Source organism: Hippocampus guttulatus, chromosome 8 (assembly GCF_054856545.1).
Source record: "Hippocampus guttulatus isolate MCC_2025c chromosome 8, RoL_Hgut_1.0, whole genome shotgun sequence".
Lineage (NCBI taxonomy): Eukaryota > Metazoa > Chordata > Actinopteri > Syngnathiformes > Syngnathidae > Hippocampus > Hippocampus guttulatus.
Window position 1 is genome coordinate 7,877,951 of NC_141268.1, and position 20,507 is coordinate 7,898,457.

The window sequence follows — 20,507 nt, forward strand, 5'->3', positions numbered from 1 at the left end:
AATACTAAATTTTTTTTTTTTCACGTTTTATTATGAAATGTCATCACAAAGCCCAGTTTGCCCAAATTCTTGTGAGGAATGTTTTTATATTTCCAAAGGCAACACAACTGCTTTCAATGCTGAACAAATAGGTTAGGCTTTGTCCCAGAATGGACTGTGATCAAATTTGCAAGTTTAAGGGAGGAGATGATGTGTTGAGTCCCACCTGGCCCTGGTTTGGCATCTGGGGGCTCAGTTGTCATTGCTTGCTGTGACTGCTGCGGGGTCGACGAAGGTTCTGGCGCAAAGTCTTCGGAAGAGACGTGCTGAGGATGGGGAGGGTGCGAGGGCAACTGTAGCTCCGGAGTCTGCCTGCTGCTCAGCGGCTGCTGTGGTTTGAGGTAAAAAACGTGAGGATAATAATGAGGGTGAGGGCAGGAGAACTGAGCAGCACACAAATCAACCAACGGCACAGAGACGCAAGAAAGCAATAGACAACACAAAGCACACTGCAGAATTAAGCCGAAACAATTAGTACAAATGGAGTGCGGTTGTCATATGATGCAACAACAGAAACAACAGGATGAAGTTTGAAGTGAGGGCAGTTGTAGCACAAAGATGCTAAGACACATACATGCTAAGAATAACAAAACAAAAAAACAGACAGGCAGAGGAAAGACACTGTTAACATTCGTGGACACACAATGAGGACAAAAAAAAACAAACAAAAAAACGCCACACCATCCTTTACAGCCAAGCTGATGCTAAAGCGATACTACCCTGAGCCTGTGGAGCCCTACCTGAGGGGGGGTTGGAGTGGAGGAAGCAGGCCTGACAGGGGGCGTTGAGTTCCTGCTCCCCGAGCCCCCCGCCATGATCTCCTCGGTGATGTCCCTTCCACCCTGATTGGGGTCGCAGATACGAATCTGGGAGGACAATGGCACGAAAACAACACACCTCACTAAAGCGCACATATCCAACGACAGCTGCTGAGAGGTCCTCTTCGCACACATTTGCAAAAGCGCAATGGCATTCATCTCGTCGTCTTTTTTTTTTTTTAAAGATCTCTTAAAGTTTCTTTTTTTCCCCCAGAGAAATCTTTAGACCAACCACATTTGTGCAGTAGTTCATCACTAATGCAGTTGTGGAATCATAGTTTCAGTCCATATTTGTATGAAAAAAACGTCCAGGTTTTAAATAAGGAAGCATGGTTTTAATGAAGAAAAAAAACATTGCATTGGATAAAAACTTAAAATAATCAAAGACAACAAAAAAAGAAACAACAAAAAAAATAGCTTTACAAAGTGTAATTACCGTTAGGTGTCAATGACTTTTTTTTCTTATTTGGCTCCTGATTATCGTGAAGGGCTACCGGTTTGATCCATAATTCTGACTTAACAAATTTGCTCAAATTTTCTTCAATCGGAAGTAATTAATAATAATTAATTACATTAAGGTATGGATCATGTTAATGATTTTGAGCAATAGCAACAATTATTAAACAAGGTAGGTACATCTAGAAATTATCACTTCTACAACATTGTGAAGAAATTACAATGTCCCATGACTGGTGAACTATTCTTATAACATGCCCGGGGGATACTCATGTAGTCCTTGGGGGCTACCTGGTGCCCGCAGGCACCACATTGATGACCGCTGCAGTATTGCCTTAGTAACCTTGAAACCTCACATGCCAGGATTGTCATGAAGCGAAGACCCACTGTATTAAAACTTCAGAGGTGAAACACTGCTGAATGGACTACTAAGGTACTCACTGTTTTCTTCTCGCGCTTGGCTGGTGGAGGTTGCTGTGGTGTAGGCACTATGATGGGCGGCGAGGCCGAATACACGGTCTGCGCTGGGTAGTAGGTGGGGCCGGCTGTGGGTACGGCCGCGGGGACAGAAGGTGACACGGGTGGATGGTACCTGAGGGGATCTGAGAGAAAGAAAATGGTTTTAATATGTTAAAAAGAAATTGTCACAAATTATACTGTTTGTATAGAGTGTGCCTTTGTGTTGAATTTGAAAAACTCACGATAGGGGGGTGGGTACTCCCCTGGTCCGGGACCTGGATAGAAGGTGCCTGACCCCGGGGGCTGGACAGAATACTGGTGAGGAGGTGCCACGTAGGCAGTGCTGTGACGATACTGCAGAAAGGCAAAGACAATTATCAGGACAAGACTCCTCTCCAAGTTTGTTTCACACCACAGGACAACAAAACTGGTATTTTATGGTCAACGGCCTCATGCTCAAGCTTTCCTTCTACTTTTTACCCCTTCTATTCCTCACAAAAAAGCAAATCAGCATGGTGACATCGTATACAAGAGGCAGCGTCACAACCCTTGTCAGACTCGCTGCAGAAACAATTTACAGCACAAAGAACAGGTTCCAAACAACGCTTCCTCAAGTACAATCCTGGACATTCTGCTGAATTGCCTCAGAGATGAATGGCATTTCCCCACAAGTGCTGAAAGAAAAATATCAGCTTGGAGCGAGCAGTGTGAAAGCAGTTTAAATGGGACATGAACTTTTTTTTCCCCCATTTAAAACATCTTGTTTTCTTATGACTTTACTTCACATCAGAATACCCCGAGAATCAAGAAATTACACCTTATTACTTGTCTAACATTAACTCAAATTAGCACATTTTAAGGTATTTTGGCCCTGTCTCATGCAAGTGACAATAAACTCGACCCATATACTGGTGTGCAAATGCCAAATCAAAGCGTGAACCTGTGTTTAAGTGGATATGTTCCAGATGCACCCCCAATTATTATTTTTTTTACCCTTCCCATCCACTTGAAAGGCATTTAAGCACACAAATATATTCCAACACTTTTGAAATGTGCTGCAAACGTATTTCCACATATCCACATCGGCCTGGTGAGGCGGTGTATGATGACGCCAAGGCTATGAGTGAGTGTTTGGGTATGAGCTCCCTCCTGTTTGAGTGTGCTCATTGTCTTTTTGTGTTTTACTGTTCTCCTAGCAGAATGAAGGCAGTCGAGGCTCTCCTTTCTTATATGTGAGGGCATTACAGTAAGTAAACACTCAACTGTATTTATAGAGCACTTTAAAACAACCACCGCTGTAAACAAAGTGCTGTACATGGAGCAAATTACATATGTACAACAATAAAGAATAAATTAATAACGAAGACGGTACAAAGCACAAAACAGCAAAACTAATATCAAGTCTGAGTCATGCTGAATCAAAAGCCAAAGAATACAAATGAGGTTTGAGACGAGTTTTAAAGATGGGCAACGAGGCTTGCTGAATGTTCAGTGGGAGCTCATTCCAAAGAGAGGGACCAGCAACGGAAAAGGCTCGATCCCCTCTGAGCCTCCGCTTAGTTCTTGGTACCTCAAATAATGTCTGGTACGCAGACCTGAGGCACCTGGCAGGTTTGTAGGAGCAGAGGAGCTCAGAGAGGTAAGGTGGAGCGAGGCCATTTACAGATCTGAAAACCAATAATAGGATCTTAAAAATAACTCTAAAATGTATAAGGAGCCAGGGAAGGCATGCCAGAGTAGGAGTTATGTGCTCCCTCTTACGAGTACCAGTTGGGAGACGAGCAGCAGCATTCTGGACCAACTGGAGACGCTTAATGGAGGATTGGCTGACTCCAAAATAAAGTGCATTACAGTAATCCAGCTGGGATGTTACAAAGGCATGAATTACCGTACTGTTTCAAAGTGCTCATGCGAAAGGAGAGGTTTTACTTTAGCCAGCTGCCTAAAATGAAAGAAGCTGGATTTAACAACGGCACCAATTACTCCAATTTAAAATCCCAGTCCAGTTTAAGACCCAAGTCTGAGACTGTTGACTTAAGATAAGGAGCCAGGGGGCCCCAAGTCTACAGGATGGGATGTACAAGGGCTACTGGGACCAAACACTATCACTTCTGTCTTATTTTCATTGAAATTCAAGAAATTTAGCGCCATCCAGGTTTCTTCCAGGCAGGATAAAAGTGTCTTGTTTTGCTCAGTGAGACATAGATCTGACAGTCATCCGCAAAGCAGTGGAAGGAAATACCATGTTTCCTTAAGATGGAATCCAATGGGAGCAAATACAAATACAGTGCATCCCCACATACTCGCGATTGTGGATTAATCTATTTGCAGAAAATATAAAGGAAAAACATTATACATTGTTTGAAAATATTCCTTAAAATTTGTGTTTGTTCCTTGTTTTTGGTATACGTATAGAATGTTGGTGTCCTATGCGGAGGGCTGCATCCGCTGGGCTTGGAAAACCAGAGGTGAGAGTAAGTCACATACATGCAAGTCACAAGTACTGTAAATCTCACGTTGTAACCTTTGAGTCTCAAGTCACTGTGGAAAGAGCATCAAGCAGGTCAAGTCGAGTTGCCACCAAATTTCAAGCAAGTCAAAAGTCATTACTTGGTTTTAGCAAGTCGTAAGTCAAGTCATAAAACTCAGTCACAACATACTGTATGTTGATGATAAGAAAAAAAAATTGCATCACCGATTATATGACAAAATACATTACACTCTACACATTTACGTCTCTAAATAATTACACACAAAAAAAAAACTTAACTAAATTATTTGGACGAATGCATATTTTTTTTCACACTGAGTGGCACACTAATAAGGTGATAAATATTGACACCTATGGAACGAATGTGGTAGTAAACATGTTGATTCATCAGATTTAAAAGCGACACACGTTGTTTCTGGTGCCAATCTGTTACTCAAATCTAATCGGTGTGTGTAAACGTTAGGAGCCACTTGGATTGGCAGGGAGTTGGCTGCTTCCATACCACAACGGTGCACAACGACACAAGCAGCGCCTTATGCCCAATTCCACCTAAACAAAGTCGAGGAAAACACCAAATAAAGAAAACTCCACCTACGTGCGCAGTTAAGACGACACTTTGAGCGAGACTTGTGCTGGGCATGAAAATAGGGCTCAGTGTATTTAAGTCTATATGCTTAAATCATAATTACTGTTTTAACTGTATAGTTTCAAGATTCCAGTCTCCATTGTGTCTAATATATTGCTTTATTGGCTTCTCAATTAAATGCAGAACCAACTTGAAGTATTTGACAGGTAAACTGTCGAGCTAACCTAAAGCTTAGGTTCACGGAACAATCTTAGATGTGCCAGACAGATGAAAGAAAAGAGACAATATCCAGAATGTTGTCTCTTACCTTCTGAGTTTCAAACTTTGCATGTTGCTATTGTCTTTTTGTCAGTTTTATCAAAGTGATCACCCTTGAAACCAAAAATGTCTCCACACCTTTTTTTTTTTTTTAAATCTCCACAATTGACTGCTAGCAACACGCCGCTTTACTGTCTTTGTGGGTTTTGTAATGACGAATGAAGTTAGACGTCGCTGTTGTGTCTTCTGCCTGTGAGGCGCAAACCATACGTTTTGCCATCCTATTTTTGCCAACATCATCGACAAGATCACCCATTGATTCAAATTAATGATCCTCAGAGCTGTTCCCATTGTTGTTGTCTCGGTCGCTACTTCACACTAACAAGCGACGCTGACTGGGTGATTGAAACAAAACCTCTTTGTCTTTCTTTCATTCCCAAAAAGGCAATCTGTTAAAATGCAGATTTCAAACTATAAATTAGTGTTTGGCAAGCAAGTCACAAGTCCGAAAAAGGGCAACTCACGCCATATTGAATCAAGTCCTCCATCTCTGTGGAAAACACACTGCCAATGTCATTGTTCTTATTGGGGCGTGGGGTAAGTTTCTCACCTCCGTTATATTTTTGAATGATTGCGATCCTAGTGAGTATACGTGGTAGAGAAAAAGGATGGATGGATGGATGGATGTAGACTGCATGTAAAGTAAAAAAAAAGGTTTACATTTTGTGTTTGGCAACTTTCCAGCATGAAAAACCCAAGCTACCATTTCAACAGCAGTGGCTAACATTGTCTTGTTTACAATGCACGTCTCGAGCACGTGAGTGAGGGGCGTGGCTTTGGGCAGGGAAGCAAGGAGGTGCGAGGGACGGAGTCAGTTAAGGCTACATTCAAATCTCGCTAGCAGCCCGAATACTGCAAACTCAACCTTTAAGACACCCTCTGCAACATCGAACACAATAATGCACCGGATTTTAAAAGGCAAAACATGATTTTGAATAAACATAGTCATAGAAAGTCTCATTTTTAATGAAGAGCAACCAGAAGCACCTGTTTTTTCTCCCCCGCCCCATCAGGTTGTAGTACACGTTACACACAGTCACTCCACCTCACCTGTGGGATGTAGTACTGTGCAGCCTGTGGCGATGGGAAAGGCATGGGCGCCATGGTCATCATGATTGCTTGATTAGTAGGGTAGACGGCCGCCGTGGGAGGCTGGGAGCCAGGCCGTATGGTGGGGGTGTTCGTGGGGATGGTGGGCCTTGCAGTCTGCATCTGAGTCCTCTGGAAAAACTGTCAAGCAAACAACAGAAAAGAAAGAGCGAGAAAGATAAGGCGACAGGTATTTATACACATCAGAGACATTGGTCTTGATTTGTAACACAAATTTCAACCATCCCATTGTATGCTGCTTATTAATTTGACATTCCCACGTGTAACGTTTGTCAAATAGAGCAGTGTAAAAATAAGACACAAAAGAATGAGCGGGAGAGGTAGAATGACACTCAGAGCGCTAAACTCAAACATAACTTTCTCGGTGCCAGATGACACTGTTCCACCCCGGTCTTGCAGGTGGTGGTAATGTGCATTTCAAAAAGGCTACCAACTGCCTCACGCGCTTCATCCACCCTCCTCTGGATCACTGCATCGCCTCACCTGAAGGCAAGCGGACTCCAATGATGAAAAAAATCCATTTCATATTTATCTGATCCGCGCCAAGATCTAACCATTTCTTTCCATATTTCCTGGAAATCAGGAAATGTTGTTTTTGCACCGACCTCTGCTAGCCAACCAACACACTAAAACCAAACAACAAACAGCGACCAACCACCATGTGCTTTTAAGCTTGGCAGAAGTAAAGAAGCTGCAAGATTTCCACTGGATTCACTAATTATCACAAGAAACCCAACGACCTCAAAGGATAAACAGCCCCAAGCCATTAACAATACTTAACAATTGTTGTTTTAAGATACTACACTTACTGTTCCTATTGTGACATCACACAAAGCATGATGCTTTGTGAAGCCGCCAAATAAGCGGCGCTGCAGTCTTGTTTATTGTCCTGCATCGATCTAACTCCTGGTAAAATGCCCATTACTAATTTGCCCTCGTTTCAAGTCTTGCTCTTGAACAATAAAACAACAACAACAAATATCTCATAAAAGCCATCTGACCTGGAGCGCTTCCACTTCATTACTACCACCGCGCAGTATTTACATTACATGCAGTTGTAAACCCTCTTCAAGTGGCCTTCTTGATTAGTTTACAGTTCATGAATGAGCTGGATTGATCGCTGCAAAAAGAAGCCGGCGAGGGTAGGCGGTGCAGGACTGCAATAAAGCAACCTTTCTCAAATTGAATTGATGATGATATGGATGATCATTTCTTGACAATTAAATTCATACATGTGGAAGGCGCTTTAGAGCTTGCTCTTGAACCAGCAAATGGTTCTTTGCTTCTTTCCTTTTGACAAAAATGATCAGGAAACGATGAAACCATGTTCTCCTGACATTACATAGTGTCTGCATATTTTTCGGGGAGGGCGGTATTTTTTGGGGGGGAGCCCTAAAATATTACTTTTACATCAGGATACATGTGCATGGTAAATATTGTTGATTTTTCTTTGGGGGGGGGGCATGCTGACATGCACAAAATGTCAGTTCATTTGTCAGCATAATAAACATTTTCAAATAATGTGCATTTACCTATTCCAAAACAAAACCAGATTATTGATTGCAATTATTGTGGGGAACCTGCAGGAATCAGTTGGTGACTGAGATCAGCGTGGAAATGTGAAAATAACCTTCCCGAGGTGTATTTCTTTAGCACTGATTTCGGGGGTGTTCTGGAATGTACTCCTGGCAATGGAGAGGGATTTACTGTATATTTGTAAAGTTTCTCCAGTTTGGAAATCGTATCAAGGAAAATGTGGACACCTTGAAAAAGAATTTTTTTTGGAGGATTAAAAAACATTTCTAGGTAAAATGATTTGAATCGGTTGAGAAATGTTGAAGTCAATTTGCGGTCAATGCGTAAACTGTCTCAATACATTTTGGAATTTTCTCGAGGAAAATGCGACTGCATTCACAGAGTTGGAATTTTTCAATCATCAAATAATTTTCATTTGCTGAGAAATGAAGAATCCGCAAATAAATAACATTGCATGAATTTAGGAATTCATGCAAGAAAACTGGACTTCTTCAAAAAGTGGGAACTGTTGAAATGTTCAACAGTTTTTCAAGAAAGATTTTCAACAGTTTGAGACATGTTGAATTTGAGAGGGATTGGTAAAATGTTTTGGTCACTTGGTAATTCAGTGGGGCCGTCGTAGCTCTGTTGGTCGAGTGGGTTGTCTAGTGGCCAAAGGGTTGCCGGTTTGAATCCTGACTCTGACTGTCCGCTGTCTAAATGTCCTTGGGCAAGACACTGAACCACAAGTTGGCTCCAGGTCGGCATTGTAAACGATCAACTCTTCTCAGTTGCCTTGCGTCATTAAACAAAGAATAAATCAAAAACATTTCCTCGTGGAAAATGTGCACTTCAACACATAGGGATAGTGGAAATTTTGGAATATAGTAATGTTTGCAATGCTCAACATTTCGAAGTTTGAATGACTTGAATCAGTTGAGAAATTAGGTATTTGTCACTTTTCTTCATTACTTTGCATGCTTTTGTGATTTCTTTAATTGCATGAAAAATCTAAACAAATCCAAGGCTGTCCTAAATGAGCTGAATATTTTGACAGTGGGAAAGTTTAGATGAGTTGAGGAAGGTGGAAGTAGAAAAACACTTACATTCACTCAATGTATCAATTTCATTGGCTTTTCTTGTAAACTCCTCAGTTAAAAATCTGGCAAGTTAACCAGCAAAAAATTTAAAATAAATTCCCAGTGAGTGCATCCATGAACCAGGGACAGATTCTCTAGACACGGTGTTACTACTCAAGGGATTAAAAATGCTCGTAAAACATGCATATGCGTCTTGTTAATGCCACATGCTATTTGTGCAAGTGTGCAAGCTGGTTGGGAGATGAGTCATACACAAAGACAAAACAGTAAATGATGAATGGACAAAAGTCGAAGCGTTTCCTCTACAAGAGGGGCGGGGAACCTACAGCCAGTGGCCAAAATACAGCTCACAAATGTTCATCATGGCTAATAATAAAACATGAGTTTGATATTGGCATCAGGATTTGTTCCTAAATCGAGTGTGGCTTTCTGAATATTGGAGGACAAAGGTTCCCCACCCCTGCTCTCTACAAATAAAAAAGACGACGCCAGAGGTCTGTCATATGAGTTATGAGGAAGGAACGGAGAGCCTGTTGGAATGACCCTCATCCACCTCATCGTCAACATCATGCCATGCAGGTCTGCCGGTGCAAATGTGTTACCTGGATGGGCCTGAAACCTCCCTTGAGAGCAGGAAAGAGACAAAAGCCAATTGCACTGGTGAGACTGCAGACACAGATGCACGCACACACAGGAAGGGCGCGATCATTTCTGTCGACCCGACGAGGACCACCCGGACAAAAATATCTGTAGTCTCACAATGAGCGCTGAGTGGGAGCTCAAGTGGAAAACGCTGACCGGGTTCAGTCGGGATTGATTGGCTGGTTGACAAGTGTGTGCTTGTGTAATGTAATATATACATATATATATATATATATATATATATATATAACACACACACAAACATTTACATACAAACACACGTGTAATATATGTATGTATATACTGTATATTATATATATATATAGATTATACATAGAGTATATACATACATATATATATATATATATATATATATATACACACATACATACAAACACACACACACACACGTGTGTGCGTAATATACAGTGTTTCGTCATACTGTATAACTTTCCCATGCCCACAGCGTAGCTTGGTGTCCTTGTAACAATCATCACCTAGAATTGGAATACTCCCTGCTGAAGACACAAACTTTGGAATGCGGCAAGCTGAGAATCGGTTTAGGAGAAACGAAAGTTATGATAACACACTTTGTGTCTCGGTACCGCCCTTCTGATGGTATAAAAATGATGTGAATCTCTTCCATCTTCGCACTCGTGACCATCGCAGCCATTGTCTGTAACCGCGGGTGCCCGGAATATTCCGTGATTAAAGCTTTGAAGGAACTGTTCATCGATTCGAGCCTTTATTTGGATTATATATAAACACACACACACACACACACACACACACACACACACACACACACACACACACACACACACACACACACACACACACACACACACACACACACACACACACACACACACACACACACACACACAAATTGTGACACTTGAAGCAGCGTAAATCCTGACAGTTACTTTTGGATGTAATACTCTGACTTTCAATCAAGGCAGCATTATGACACATGATTATTTCCAGGGGCTTTTTTTGTGAGCACGCACGCAAATGCATTCGCCCACAAAAAAACAAGTACGCATACAAACTAAAAAGAATACGTCAATGACATAAAATAAACAGCATTCTTAACCGAGTGAATGAATTTGCTCATGGCTACACATGGAGTGTCTTACTCAGAGCACAATGGACATTTCTCCATCGGGATAAAAAGCCTGACTGTTTGGCTTCATCTGCTTTCAGACTCCACTTCCGTGGTGGCACAGCAGAGCATAGCGCCAGTTAGTGACAGCCAGTGCATGCACTGCGTGTGTGTGTGTGTGTGTGTGTGTGTGTGTATGTTGACACGAATGACACTAAACGCCCCACTCATTGACCCCACATGACTTGTCAGAAAGAAACTGTCAAATGCTACAGAAAGTGGTCGAAAATAGTTTTGCATCAGGAGTAGGCGGTGTGGCGCCTTGAGATATGAGTTTGATTCATTCCATGAACTCAAATCCTATTTTTCTAGTGAATTTAATGCCAATAATCGGTTTCACTTTTTTGTGTCAGGGTGAGGAGGGTCTTTGGGTAACATTTTTATGCAATATCACCCGTAGAAAACCTGCTTTAAAAAAAAAAAAAGAGTAAAACAGTAAAACCTGATTATTTTTAAACATATCTCCTGGATCCTTTGGTTTGTTTGGCTAACAAGTTTTAGTTAAAAATATCTACAAAAAAAATTGTATAGGATGAAATTACGAGTACTTCAAGTGGACTTATCAAAGTGACCATTATGTTTCAAATGATGTCACTTGCCCCCAACTTAAATAGCACAAATAGAACTTTATTGGTGAGAAGAGGAGTGAAGGCCGTAGACTACAGTAGGCCATGGACTTTGGGCTTCAAGTTTTTTCCCCCCTGAATTTATTTGTTCTGGAGCATTTTAGAGGTGTTTGAATCACTCCTTCCATGAAAATTACATAAAGAGGGCAGCGACTTGTGACTTTGCTAATATTAGTATCTCTTGAAAAGGACATACAGTATACAGGTAAACAGTCCAAAAAAAAAATAATCGCAGTACATTGGAATTGGGCACTTGGAACAGGTGTGTAAATCCAGCCTGATTGTAACAGGTTATGCTAAATTAATTCCATTAACTAATCACCAACTTACATTAATGCCTATGGAGATAGAAACCATTTTGAAATTAGTATCTAAAAGTCAACTATCGTTCCACTGTATCATCAGTTCAATGGTACATTGCCAAGTTTTCAAATCAACATTTTGAGGAGGAACATGATAGTCGCAGAATGTACCTGATGGTGGGTTTGTCGTGGGCCCGTCGCAAACTGATTGGAGGGAGGTTTGAGGCAGTGGTGGCAAAGCAGGCAGAGGAAAGAGCACAAAAGAGACAGAGATGAGCAGTGTGGCAGACGGTAAATGGCAATCAAACTGCAGGAGTGCACGATGGAGCAACTTTGTCTTAATTAACTGACTAACCAGGGCTTGAACTCATTGAGAACATTACACCACATGGGGTGGGGGGTGCTCGATTTATGACAGAGATCCATTCCTACAGCGAGAACATACACAACATCTGCACTTCGGAATGTGCTGTAGTCCATCACTAACATGTGCTAAAAGAGTTGTCACACTCAAAGTCATGCTGTAATGCCAGTATTACTATGAAAGATATTTCCATGCCAAAAATAAGGCAAGGCAGGGCAATTTTATTCATATTTGTTTGTTTGTTTATTGAACATAAAACATATATACAGTAATAATTTGACAGAAAATAAGGTAGATAAAAAAAGTAAAAAGAAAGAAATCAATCTTCATTCAACACAGTTATTATGTTCAAGGGAGTAGGAAGAAGTAAAAAACTTATCTAGTCCTACCCCGTTATGTGATTGTATCTAATAAATCATTTTTATATCAATCAGAAAAGAAAAAAGTAAGAAGAAAGAAGTCTCCATTAAGGCTCATACTTTACCCTTAACCGTGATATTTTTACAACTTTTGGTTTGTATCGGGATTATATACTTCCACACCCTGACACTCTTGTGTCAATTTTCTCTTGTATTCATAATGGATATTTATATACCTTTCTCTATTTATCAACTTAGTTCTGATTTATCATTATATTTAATGTTTTGAATTTATCATTTTAACTCTGATTGATGTAGGTTGGTTGTACTATTTTTTTGAATTTGTTTTTGAACTCAGCAAGCTATTTACTCATTTTCAGGTCCGTTTCGAGATTCTTCCACAGACTAACACTTTGATAGATACACTTCTTTGCTTGATGTTTGTTCTTGTTTTGAGTTTTTTGAATAAGTTGGTACCTCTTAAATCATAGCTGCTTTCTCGAATTTCGAAAAACTTCTGAATGTTTTGGCAGAGCAGGTTATTGTGTGCTTTGTACATTAATTGGGCGATTTTAAAGTCAACCAGGTCATAAAATTTCATCGTATTTAATCTGATAAATAGTGGATTTGTGGGTTCCGTATATTTTGATCTATTAATAATTCGAATTGCTTTTTTTTTGTAGGTTGAGAATAGGGAGTGTGTTTGTTTTGCAGGCATTTCCCCATATTTCCACACAGTAGGTCATATATGGTAATAATAATGAAGTGTATAATGTGTACAAAGATCTCTTATTTAGCACTTCCTTGGTTTTGTAGAGGATCCCTGCGGTTTTGGCTATTTTTCTTTTTACGTTATCGATATGTGGCTTCCAACATAGTTTTGAGTCTATTACTAATCCGAGAAACTTGGTTTCATACGCTCTTTCTATCTCAATTGAGTTTACCATAATTTTAGCTTGGTGTTTGATTGGTCTTGTGCCAAAAACAATTAACTTCGATTTTTTCAGGTTAAGTGACAATTTATTTCTGTCGAACCAGTTTTTTAATTTGTTTAATTCGTTTTCTACGGTTGTCAGGAGCTGTTTCAGATTTATTCCAGAACAGTAGAAAGTTGTATCATCAGCAAATAGGACACATTTAAATTGTTTTGAGACCTTGCAGATATCATTTATATATAAGATGAATAGTTTTGGACCAAGCACTGACCCCTGAGGAACTCCGTGAGTGATTTTTAGTTGATTCGTTTTTTTATTGTTGAGTTGCACGTACTGATATCTGTTTTCTAAATAACTTTTTATCCATTTATAAGCTACACCTCTAATGCCATATCTTTCTAGTTTTTTCAATAATATACTGTGATCTATTGTGTCAAAAGCTTTTTTTAGATCTAGGAAAACCCCAACAGTAAATTCTTTGTTGTCTATATTAGTGGCTATTGCTTCCACAAACTCCATAACTGCCATTGAGGTGGTCCGTTTTTCCCTGAAGCCATATTGATTCTCACTTAACAGCGCATGCTTTTGTATAAAGCTATCAAGTCTGCGAGAAAATAGTTTTTCTAATATTTTTGAAAATTGTGGTAGTAGTGATATTGGTCTATAATTTGTAAACCGATGTCTTTCTCCACTTTTATAGATTGGAATAACTTTAGCAATTTTCATTTTTGATGGAAAGATACCAGCTTTGAATGACAGGTTGCATATGTGCGTGAAAGGTCGCACTACATATTCTATAATCTGCTTTATTATTGTCATGTCAATATTAAAGCAATCAGTTGACTTTTTATTTTTAAAAGTTTTTATAATATTTGATACTTCTTGTTTTACAGCAGTAAGGAACATCGTGGAGGAGTTTTTTTCTACATATATATATTGCACATTTCTTACACAAGGCAACTCAAGGCGCTTCACACAAGCAAAGACAACACCTACAAACATAAAAAAAGATACGTCTAGGCCATAAATAAAATAATCAAATGAAAAAATACGGAAAACACGGAAGGGAAATGTGTGTGAGCTCCTGTGCTCTGCATAAATGTATTCCAGTCATACCTCGGTTTTCGACCATAATCCGTTCCAGAAGGCTGTTCGAAAACTGATTTGTTCAAAAACTGAAACCACGCTCTATTTAAAAAAAAAAATCTTTATTGAACACGTCTGTTCACCATGGAAGGCTAAACGAGGACGCGTCACTTCCTTGTCTACCTGAGGAAGCGCCACTTCCTCGTGTAAGGAAGGCGTCAAGTGACGCATTCAAGTGCGCTCAGTTTGTTCCAGAACCGAAATTCGGTCATCATCCGAGGCATAAAAAACTCGAAATTTTTGGTCGAAGACCGATTTGGTTGAGAACAGAGACGTTTGAAAACCGAGGTTTGACTGTATTTTCTGCTGTGCAAAACTAGTTCATGGTGCGCTGTTCATAACCTTGAAATGTTGTAAACCAACCTCTGTGTTAGAGTGTGTGTCACGTTCAACTAAAAGGTGCCTGATGAGGTTCTTCCACACCAGTCAGTGTGAAAGGCTGCTCAAAGTCTAACAGACTGTGATGGCTCTGAGGTGTCAATTTGTGTGAAAGGTGTTAGAGCAGGAGTGGGCTGTAATGTCTGTTGCCTTAATTTGAACTTTACTTTTCCCTAAAACTGCTTCAGTAAAATTATTTAATTTGTTAATCCATTTATCTAATCAAATAACTGATTCACTCACCGGGCGACTCTGTGGCTGTGCATTCATTGGCTGTGTCTGAGGAGAATACACTAGAGGGGCGGAGCCAGCATTCTGCCCAGGGTTGTATGGAGACTGTCGAGAGGGGGTATAACAAGATGTCGAGGTCAGGTTGAAGTCAATTGAGGAGCACAGACTTCATCGGCCGCAGTATTTTGAACAACAGCACATCTTGCGGTCAACTCTGTCGGGTAGTATTTGCATGTTGCTGCAGCAAATGTTATAAAATCCCCGGGGGTTGATGTCTTGTACATAGTGGCACCATGAAGGTCTGCAAGACTTGTGGCGCATTATTGCTCATCAGAGCCATGTGGAGGCCAGTTTATCTCCTTTACTCTGAGCTACCATCAGTATGGCTGTACCCATTTAAGAGTGTGCTGGCTGAGTGTGCTATTTTTAGCACACTAAGACCAGAGCGGCTCCCAGGGTGCACAGTGGGCGAACGACCTGCCAACACCAAAGATTTCTTTGACGCTCTCACTTATTTTCCCGGGAATACGTGGCACTAACGTTCCTAAATTAGTCTCACATGCAACTGAACCGGTATTGTGTTTGTCCATCACATTTAAATATGACCCCCCCACCCCACCCACCAAAAAAACCAACATGCATTTAAACTAAGACAGTAACAGCATTTAAACCAAAAGCCGTATTTACTAACATAGAAAGTTAGAAATTTGGTTGGGACGCAAGTGTCAAATCTGACGGGAATTCTGCATACAGTATACACTGAAATTGTGTGCACAGTAAGAATATTTCTACACATATAGAGGTGAATGAGGCCCATTATAATGAAAGTGCTGTCTTCAAAACATACAGGGAATTTTGCATTCATTTATAAATGGCTAATTTACCTACCTGTTTTTTTTTTTACCTTCGCATCCATTGGACATTTATGTTTTAGGAATAGATAAATGTAACTAGTTCTTATCATATTTTCATTTCAACTCATGCACATTTTATGCCGGTGTTAAGAACAAAAGAAAAAGATGTCCTTTACACACAAGCAGACATTGCAGAAATCGCAAACATGAGTACGCACAGAGGATGAAGGCGGCAAATGTCACACAAACTCACCCCTCCGCCCGTCTCCCAGCCCTTAGGATAGCGATACGTGGTAGCTGTGGATATGGATACCTGAGAGAGCGCCGGGGAGTGGGCATGACCGGGCGGGGTGCCTGCCAAGCTTGGGTGTCCCTTAGTGATGTCATGAGGAGTGAAAGGGGGACCAGCGTGCCTGGGGAGCTGGAGGACGGGAAAAACAGTGCGGTTAAGATACAATCAGTGATGCTAGAAATACACACAGAACACGCAAATGCTGGCAGGGGTGTGAGGTCTGACACATCTCCCACTATGCTGTGTTGAAAGATTAGCTGTCTGACACTAGTGTTGAAGTCATCATTTGGAGGCTGGATTCACACTGTTTGGGTCTTGGAGCACTGACCGGTGCGCTAAAATTCTGGTCTACTAGCTGACTTTGAAGGGACAGGAAGTAAGGTTTTATTATATTTGTTAATAAAATAAAATATATATATTTGTTTTTGAGGACGTGAGACTGATAGGGTGTGCAATCTGTAGCTAACATAAAACATGGAATAACTACTAGTCGACCGCGATCGACTGGTTGGGCTCCTGCCTTAAGATGGATGCAAATTTCCCTTGGCCAGTTTGTGGTATTTCACATTATGTCAGAATTATGCTAGTGGAATCATAAAACGAAATAATATCATTTGGTCAAACCTTCCGGGGTATAAATGTACATGTCTGAATCCTTTTTTTTTTAATGTATTGGTATGTCTCACTGAGGGTAAGAAAACATACAGACTCTGGCTCATTTTACTTACGTATCATGACAGTGAGAACAGATGGTAAGGAATACTCTTAAAACTGTTTTATTAGTTTGTGTTTTAAGATTGTGGGGAGGATTAAAACAACAAAAAAACGATATGGTCTCTCTAAATTGAATTGACAGCAAAAGCATCGACGCATGTGGTCTAAATATGAAAGAGCCGTGGCTTTGATGAAATAAACTAATAATTGCCACAGATAGCCAGTAGTGTAATGTGGAGTGCAGCCACAAATAAATCATTGGGCGATGGGGGTCCAGGACAACTAAACACCATCTACAATGCAATGCAATAATAGTAGCACCATCACAACAGCTACATTTAACATCAAACAGTAAAACGTTTTCAATGTGTTTTGTTCTTTACTTCTGTGTTGTCACTGCCTGCTGTTGATGCTTGTGGGGTAATTTCTGTGCAATGTGGTCATCTAATATTGGCATCAAATCAGAAACGGGATCTAAAATGTGCAATATAAATCCAGCCTAATCATCTGATTACGGCATGTTGTGTGAAAGTGCACACTGGGTCATTCGGATTGACGGTGCGGCAGGAAAGGTGTCACTTACAGCAGCTGGCACCATTCTCACCATTCGGACACACCGCGGAATGAGAGCAGACACTGCAGTAAGGCAACAAGAAGCCCGCGCGTTTCAGTAAGACAACTCTTTCCTCTCAAAGGGGCCTTTTTCTTCTCGACAACGGCGACATTCAGCTCATCGGGAGCACTGCGACGAGGCTGCAGGCACCACGACCCGGGGTGCAGTGGCCATCGTTTGTACACCTCTCTCCAGCTCTTTTGTGTGGCACACTTCCCTCACATGACCCACGACAAAGCAACTAATCTCGCTGATGTTGCCAGGGGAGGGGCCTGCTCTGCTTGGGCAACTGATTGGTGCGGAGGACATATGGAGTGCTGGTGTGGGGGAGGGGAAGCTGTATAGGACATGTAACATGAGGGGACTGTTCGCTCTTCTGGCGCAGAACAAAACGCTTCACGTGACGAGCACCGCTTTAATTGATGAATATTACAATGATTATACAACGTTCCCTGCAAACTGATCAGTAAGTTCTTAGCCAAAAGCACATTTGGTTTGAAAAAGCAGGATAACTTGATTTTAATTGCTAGATGGGGGAGCGACCCACATCTGCTATTCCACAGTGCCATGTTAGACGCTCACATATACTTTTTTGAATCGGGCTTAAATTATTAATATAGACTGCATATCGAAGTGGTATCTAACAAATACAAATTAAGAAAGTCTCGGAAGGACACGCTGTAGGTCATGACTAACGCCAAGACGCTCACACCGGCCATCTCGACTGGTGATGTAATTGCTGGGCCACGCCCCTTAAAAGGCGCACATCCAATATGCAGATATAGTAGAGAAAGTAATGATGCCTTTCAAAATCCAGTCTATTTCTTTAGATTCTTTCCTAGTGTGTTTCTTTAGGATTTGAAACTATACAGTGCCTTTTTTCTGGTTGGAACGGATCAACGGCATTTCAATTCATTTCATTGGGGGAAATTGTGAGTTAGTGAAGCTTAGCTTGGTCGCGGAATTAATTAAACTCATTAAATCAAGGTACCACTGTGCTTGCACATGGTTAAGCACTCATGCTTTAATTTCAGTGTGAAATGTGTCAAGATACACAGCTGTGTGTGTGTGCGTGTGTATGTGTGTGTGTGTGTGTGCGTGCGCGTGCGTACTCACGCTGTAGACGGCAGCAACTCCAGGCTGCGTGGAGAAGATTCTGTCATCCAGTGACTGCGGAACCCGAGCAATTCTGCAAAGGTGCATTATAAGGAAAACCACCACTGTGACACATTGTTCTGTTAATCTTTTCCAATTACTTATTTCAAGAGAGCAAGAGAGGGAGTTTTAAAATTTCACAGATGAATTTACACGAGGACATTTGGTACACAAAAAGGACGTTTTAAATAAGGGGAAAATGGCAGAATTAATGTGTGAACAATGGTAAGGCATATTTATTTCTAAAAGGGATTTTGTTTCCCCAAGGTGTAACACCCCCCAACCACCCACAACCTCGTCCAGCCAACACCAAACAAGCCCCACACTCTAAAAGCGTACATGATGTAAGTTTCACCATTCGGAGAGAGTTAAAGGGAAAATGTGAAATGGATTTGAGTGGGAAAAGCAAGACGACTGCTCAGCCGACACAAGGAGAAGGGTAGACTATACATAAACAGAAACAGAGAATGTCCTGTTATGACTTGTTAAAATGTACTCAGGATCAGAATCAGCTTTAATGCAAGCCAAGCAGCAGCGTTTAGAATGATGAAGCAGAGAGCCACTTCAGAGAGGACCAAAAGTGGGAGCGTTTCTCAGTGACATGACAGGGAAGCCCACGGTTAACCTGCTTGGCCACTTGTTTGTGTCACACTCACAAACTGCTGGTCACATGGTTTAGGGGAAACCAAGCGTCTGGCACGCACATTAAAAAAACTAACAAACAACAAAAAAACAATGTCATGTAGCACAGTGTTTACGGAAGTAAATATAGTCTCGCATGTAGAAGCAAGTTGTGCAGAGCGCACATTTGACTTTTGATGATGTACCCCTGTTGAGGTCGGATGACCTCAACCTCAACTTTGCACCAGATATATAGCTGATATATATCCACATATGAAAGAAATCCGGGGCGCACCTGGCAAAAAAAAAAAAATTCTAATGAAAAATATTGGAATTGTACTGTTCACACTGTATGAGAAAAATCTGACGTGTGGCATATCGGCAATAAACAATTGGAATTGAACTGCCTTGTGAACACAGCTTTACAAATAAAATGTCTCTCCATATAACTGAGAAATCCCTTGTGATCTCCTCTCAATGACATAGGCTACCCGGAACTCTCAGAGACCAGGAATCAAGCGTGGAGGCACAGGAAGTGAGAGGACACATCCCAGCTGGTGCAAACACATTCCCTCCCCCTGCAGGTCCACTCCCCTCTTGCTGATTCTTTCTCAAACACACACACATTAAAGTGGCACTAACAAAGCTTTCACTGCATGCTGCAGCTGAGACCACTCTTTCACTGCAGTGCAAACAATAGTTGCTAGCTTAGTGGGTTCAAGCCTCACAAACCAAAATCTGGGAACCAATTGTTATTGTGTGCTGCTAATCTGGTCTGTGGAATAAATTATAAAAGAAAGTAATATTTTAAGACTACATTGTTTCTATTTTATGATTAGCGAATTACATCTTCCTTATGAAGAATTCTGTCTATCCTTTGTAAATTTATGGAGACACTTTGGCCTTCACTGCGTGGCTGCGACCAACAGATGGCACAAAAAATTCAGGCCCACCTTGTTTGCTGACTAACGGGCTGTGTTTAAAAAAAAAACAAATATATATATATATATATATATATATAAAACTTGGTGGTGGTTTAGTGCAACCATTTGGTTTCGAACGCAAACATGGACAAAAGATGAGGTTATGTTGTGCAGGCTGAAGCCTACATTAATGTTCAGAACAGATGATTAGTGCTAGTTCACAATGCCTAAGGTACGTACTTACCATAGAGAACTGAAATGTTTAGTAGTCATCAAAACGGTAGTTTCCTGAATG

At 40.9% G+C, this 20,507-nt stretch overlaps 1 protein-coding gene across 3 annotated transcripts in view; it reads right to left on the reverse strand.

Moving 5' to 3' along the window:
• Positions 1–20,507, reverse strand: part of eif4g3a (eukaryotic translation initiation factor 4 gamma, 3a) — a 53,787-nt gene that overhangs the window by 25,065 nt on the left and 8,215 nt on the right. The window contains exons 2-11 of one of the 3 annotated variants that reach the window (XM_086117530.1): positions 18,630–18,702; positions 16,148–16,315; positions 15,053–15,145; positions 11,799–11,831; positions 9,495–9,515; positions 6,218–6,397; positions 2,015–2,126; positions 1,755–1,915; positions 780–905; positions 206–365 (exon numbers count right to left, since the gene is read on the reverse strand). In XM_086117530.1, the coding sequence (XP_085973656.1) occupies positions 206–365; positions 780–905; positions 1,755–1,915; positions 2,015–2,126; positions 6,218–6,397; positions 9,495–9,515; positions 11,799–11,831; positions 15,053–15,145; positions 16,148–16,315; positions 18,630–18,702 (1,127 nt within the window). Of the gene's footprint in view, positions 1–205; positions 369–779; positions 906–1,754; positions 1,916–2,014; positions 2,127–6,217; positions 6,398–9,494; positions 9,516–11,798; positions 11,832–15,052; positions 15,146–16,147; positions 16,316–18,629; positions 18,703–20,507 lie in introns of all 3 variants that reach the window. The other 2 variants (XM_086117529.1, XM_086117531.1) reach the window with 2 other exon arrangements.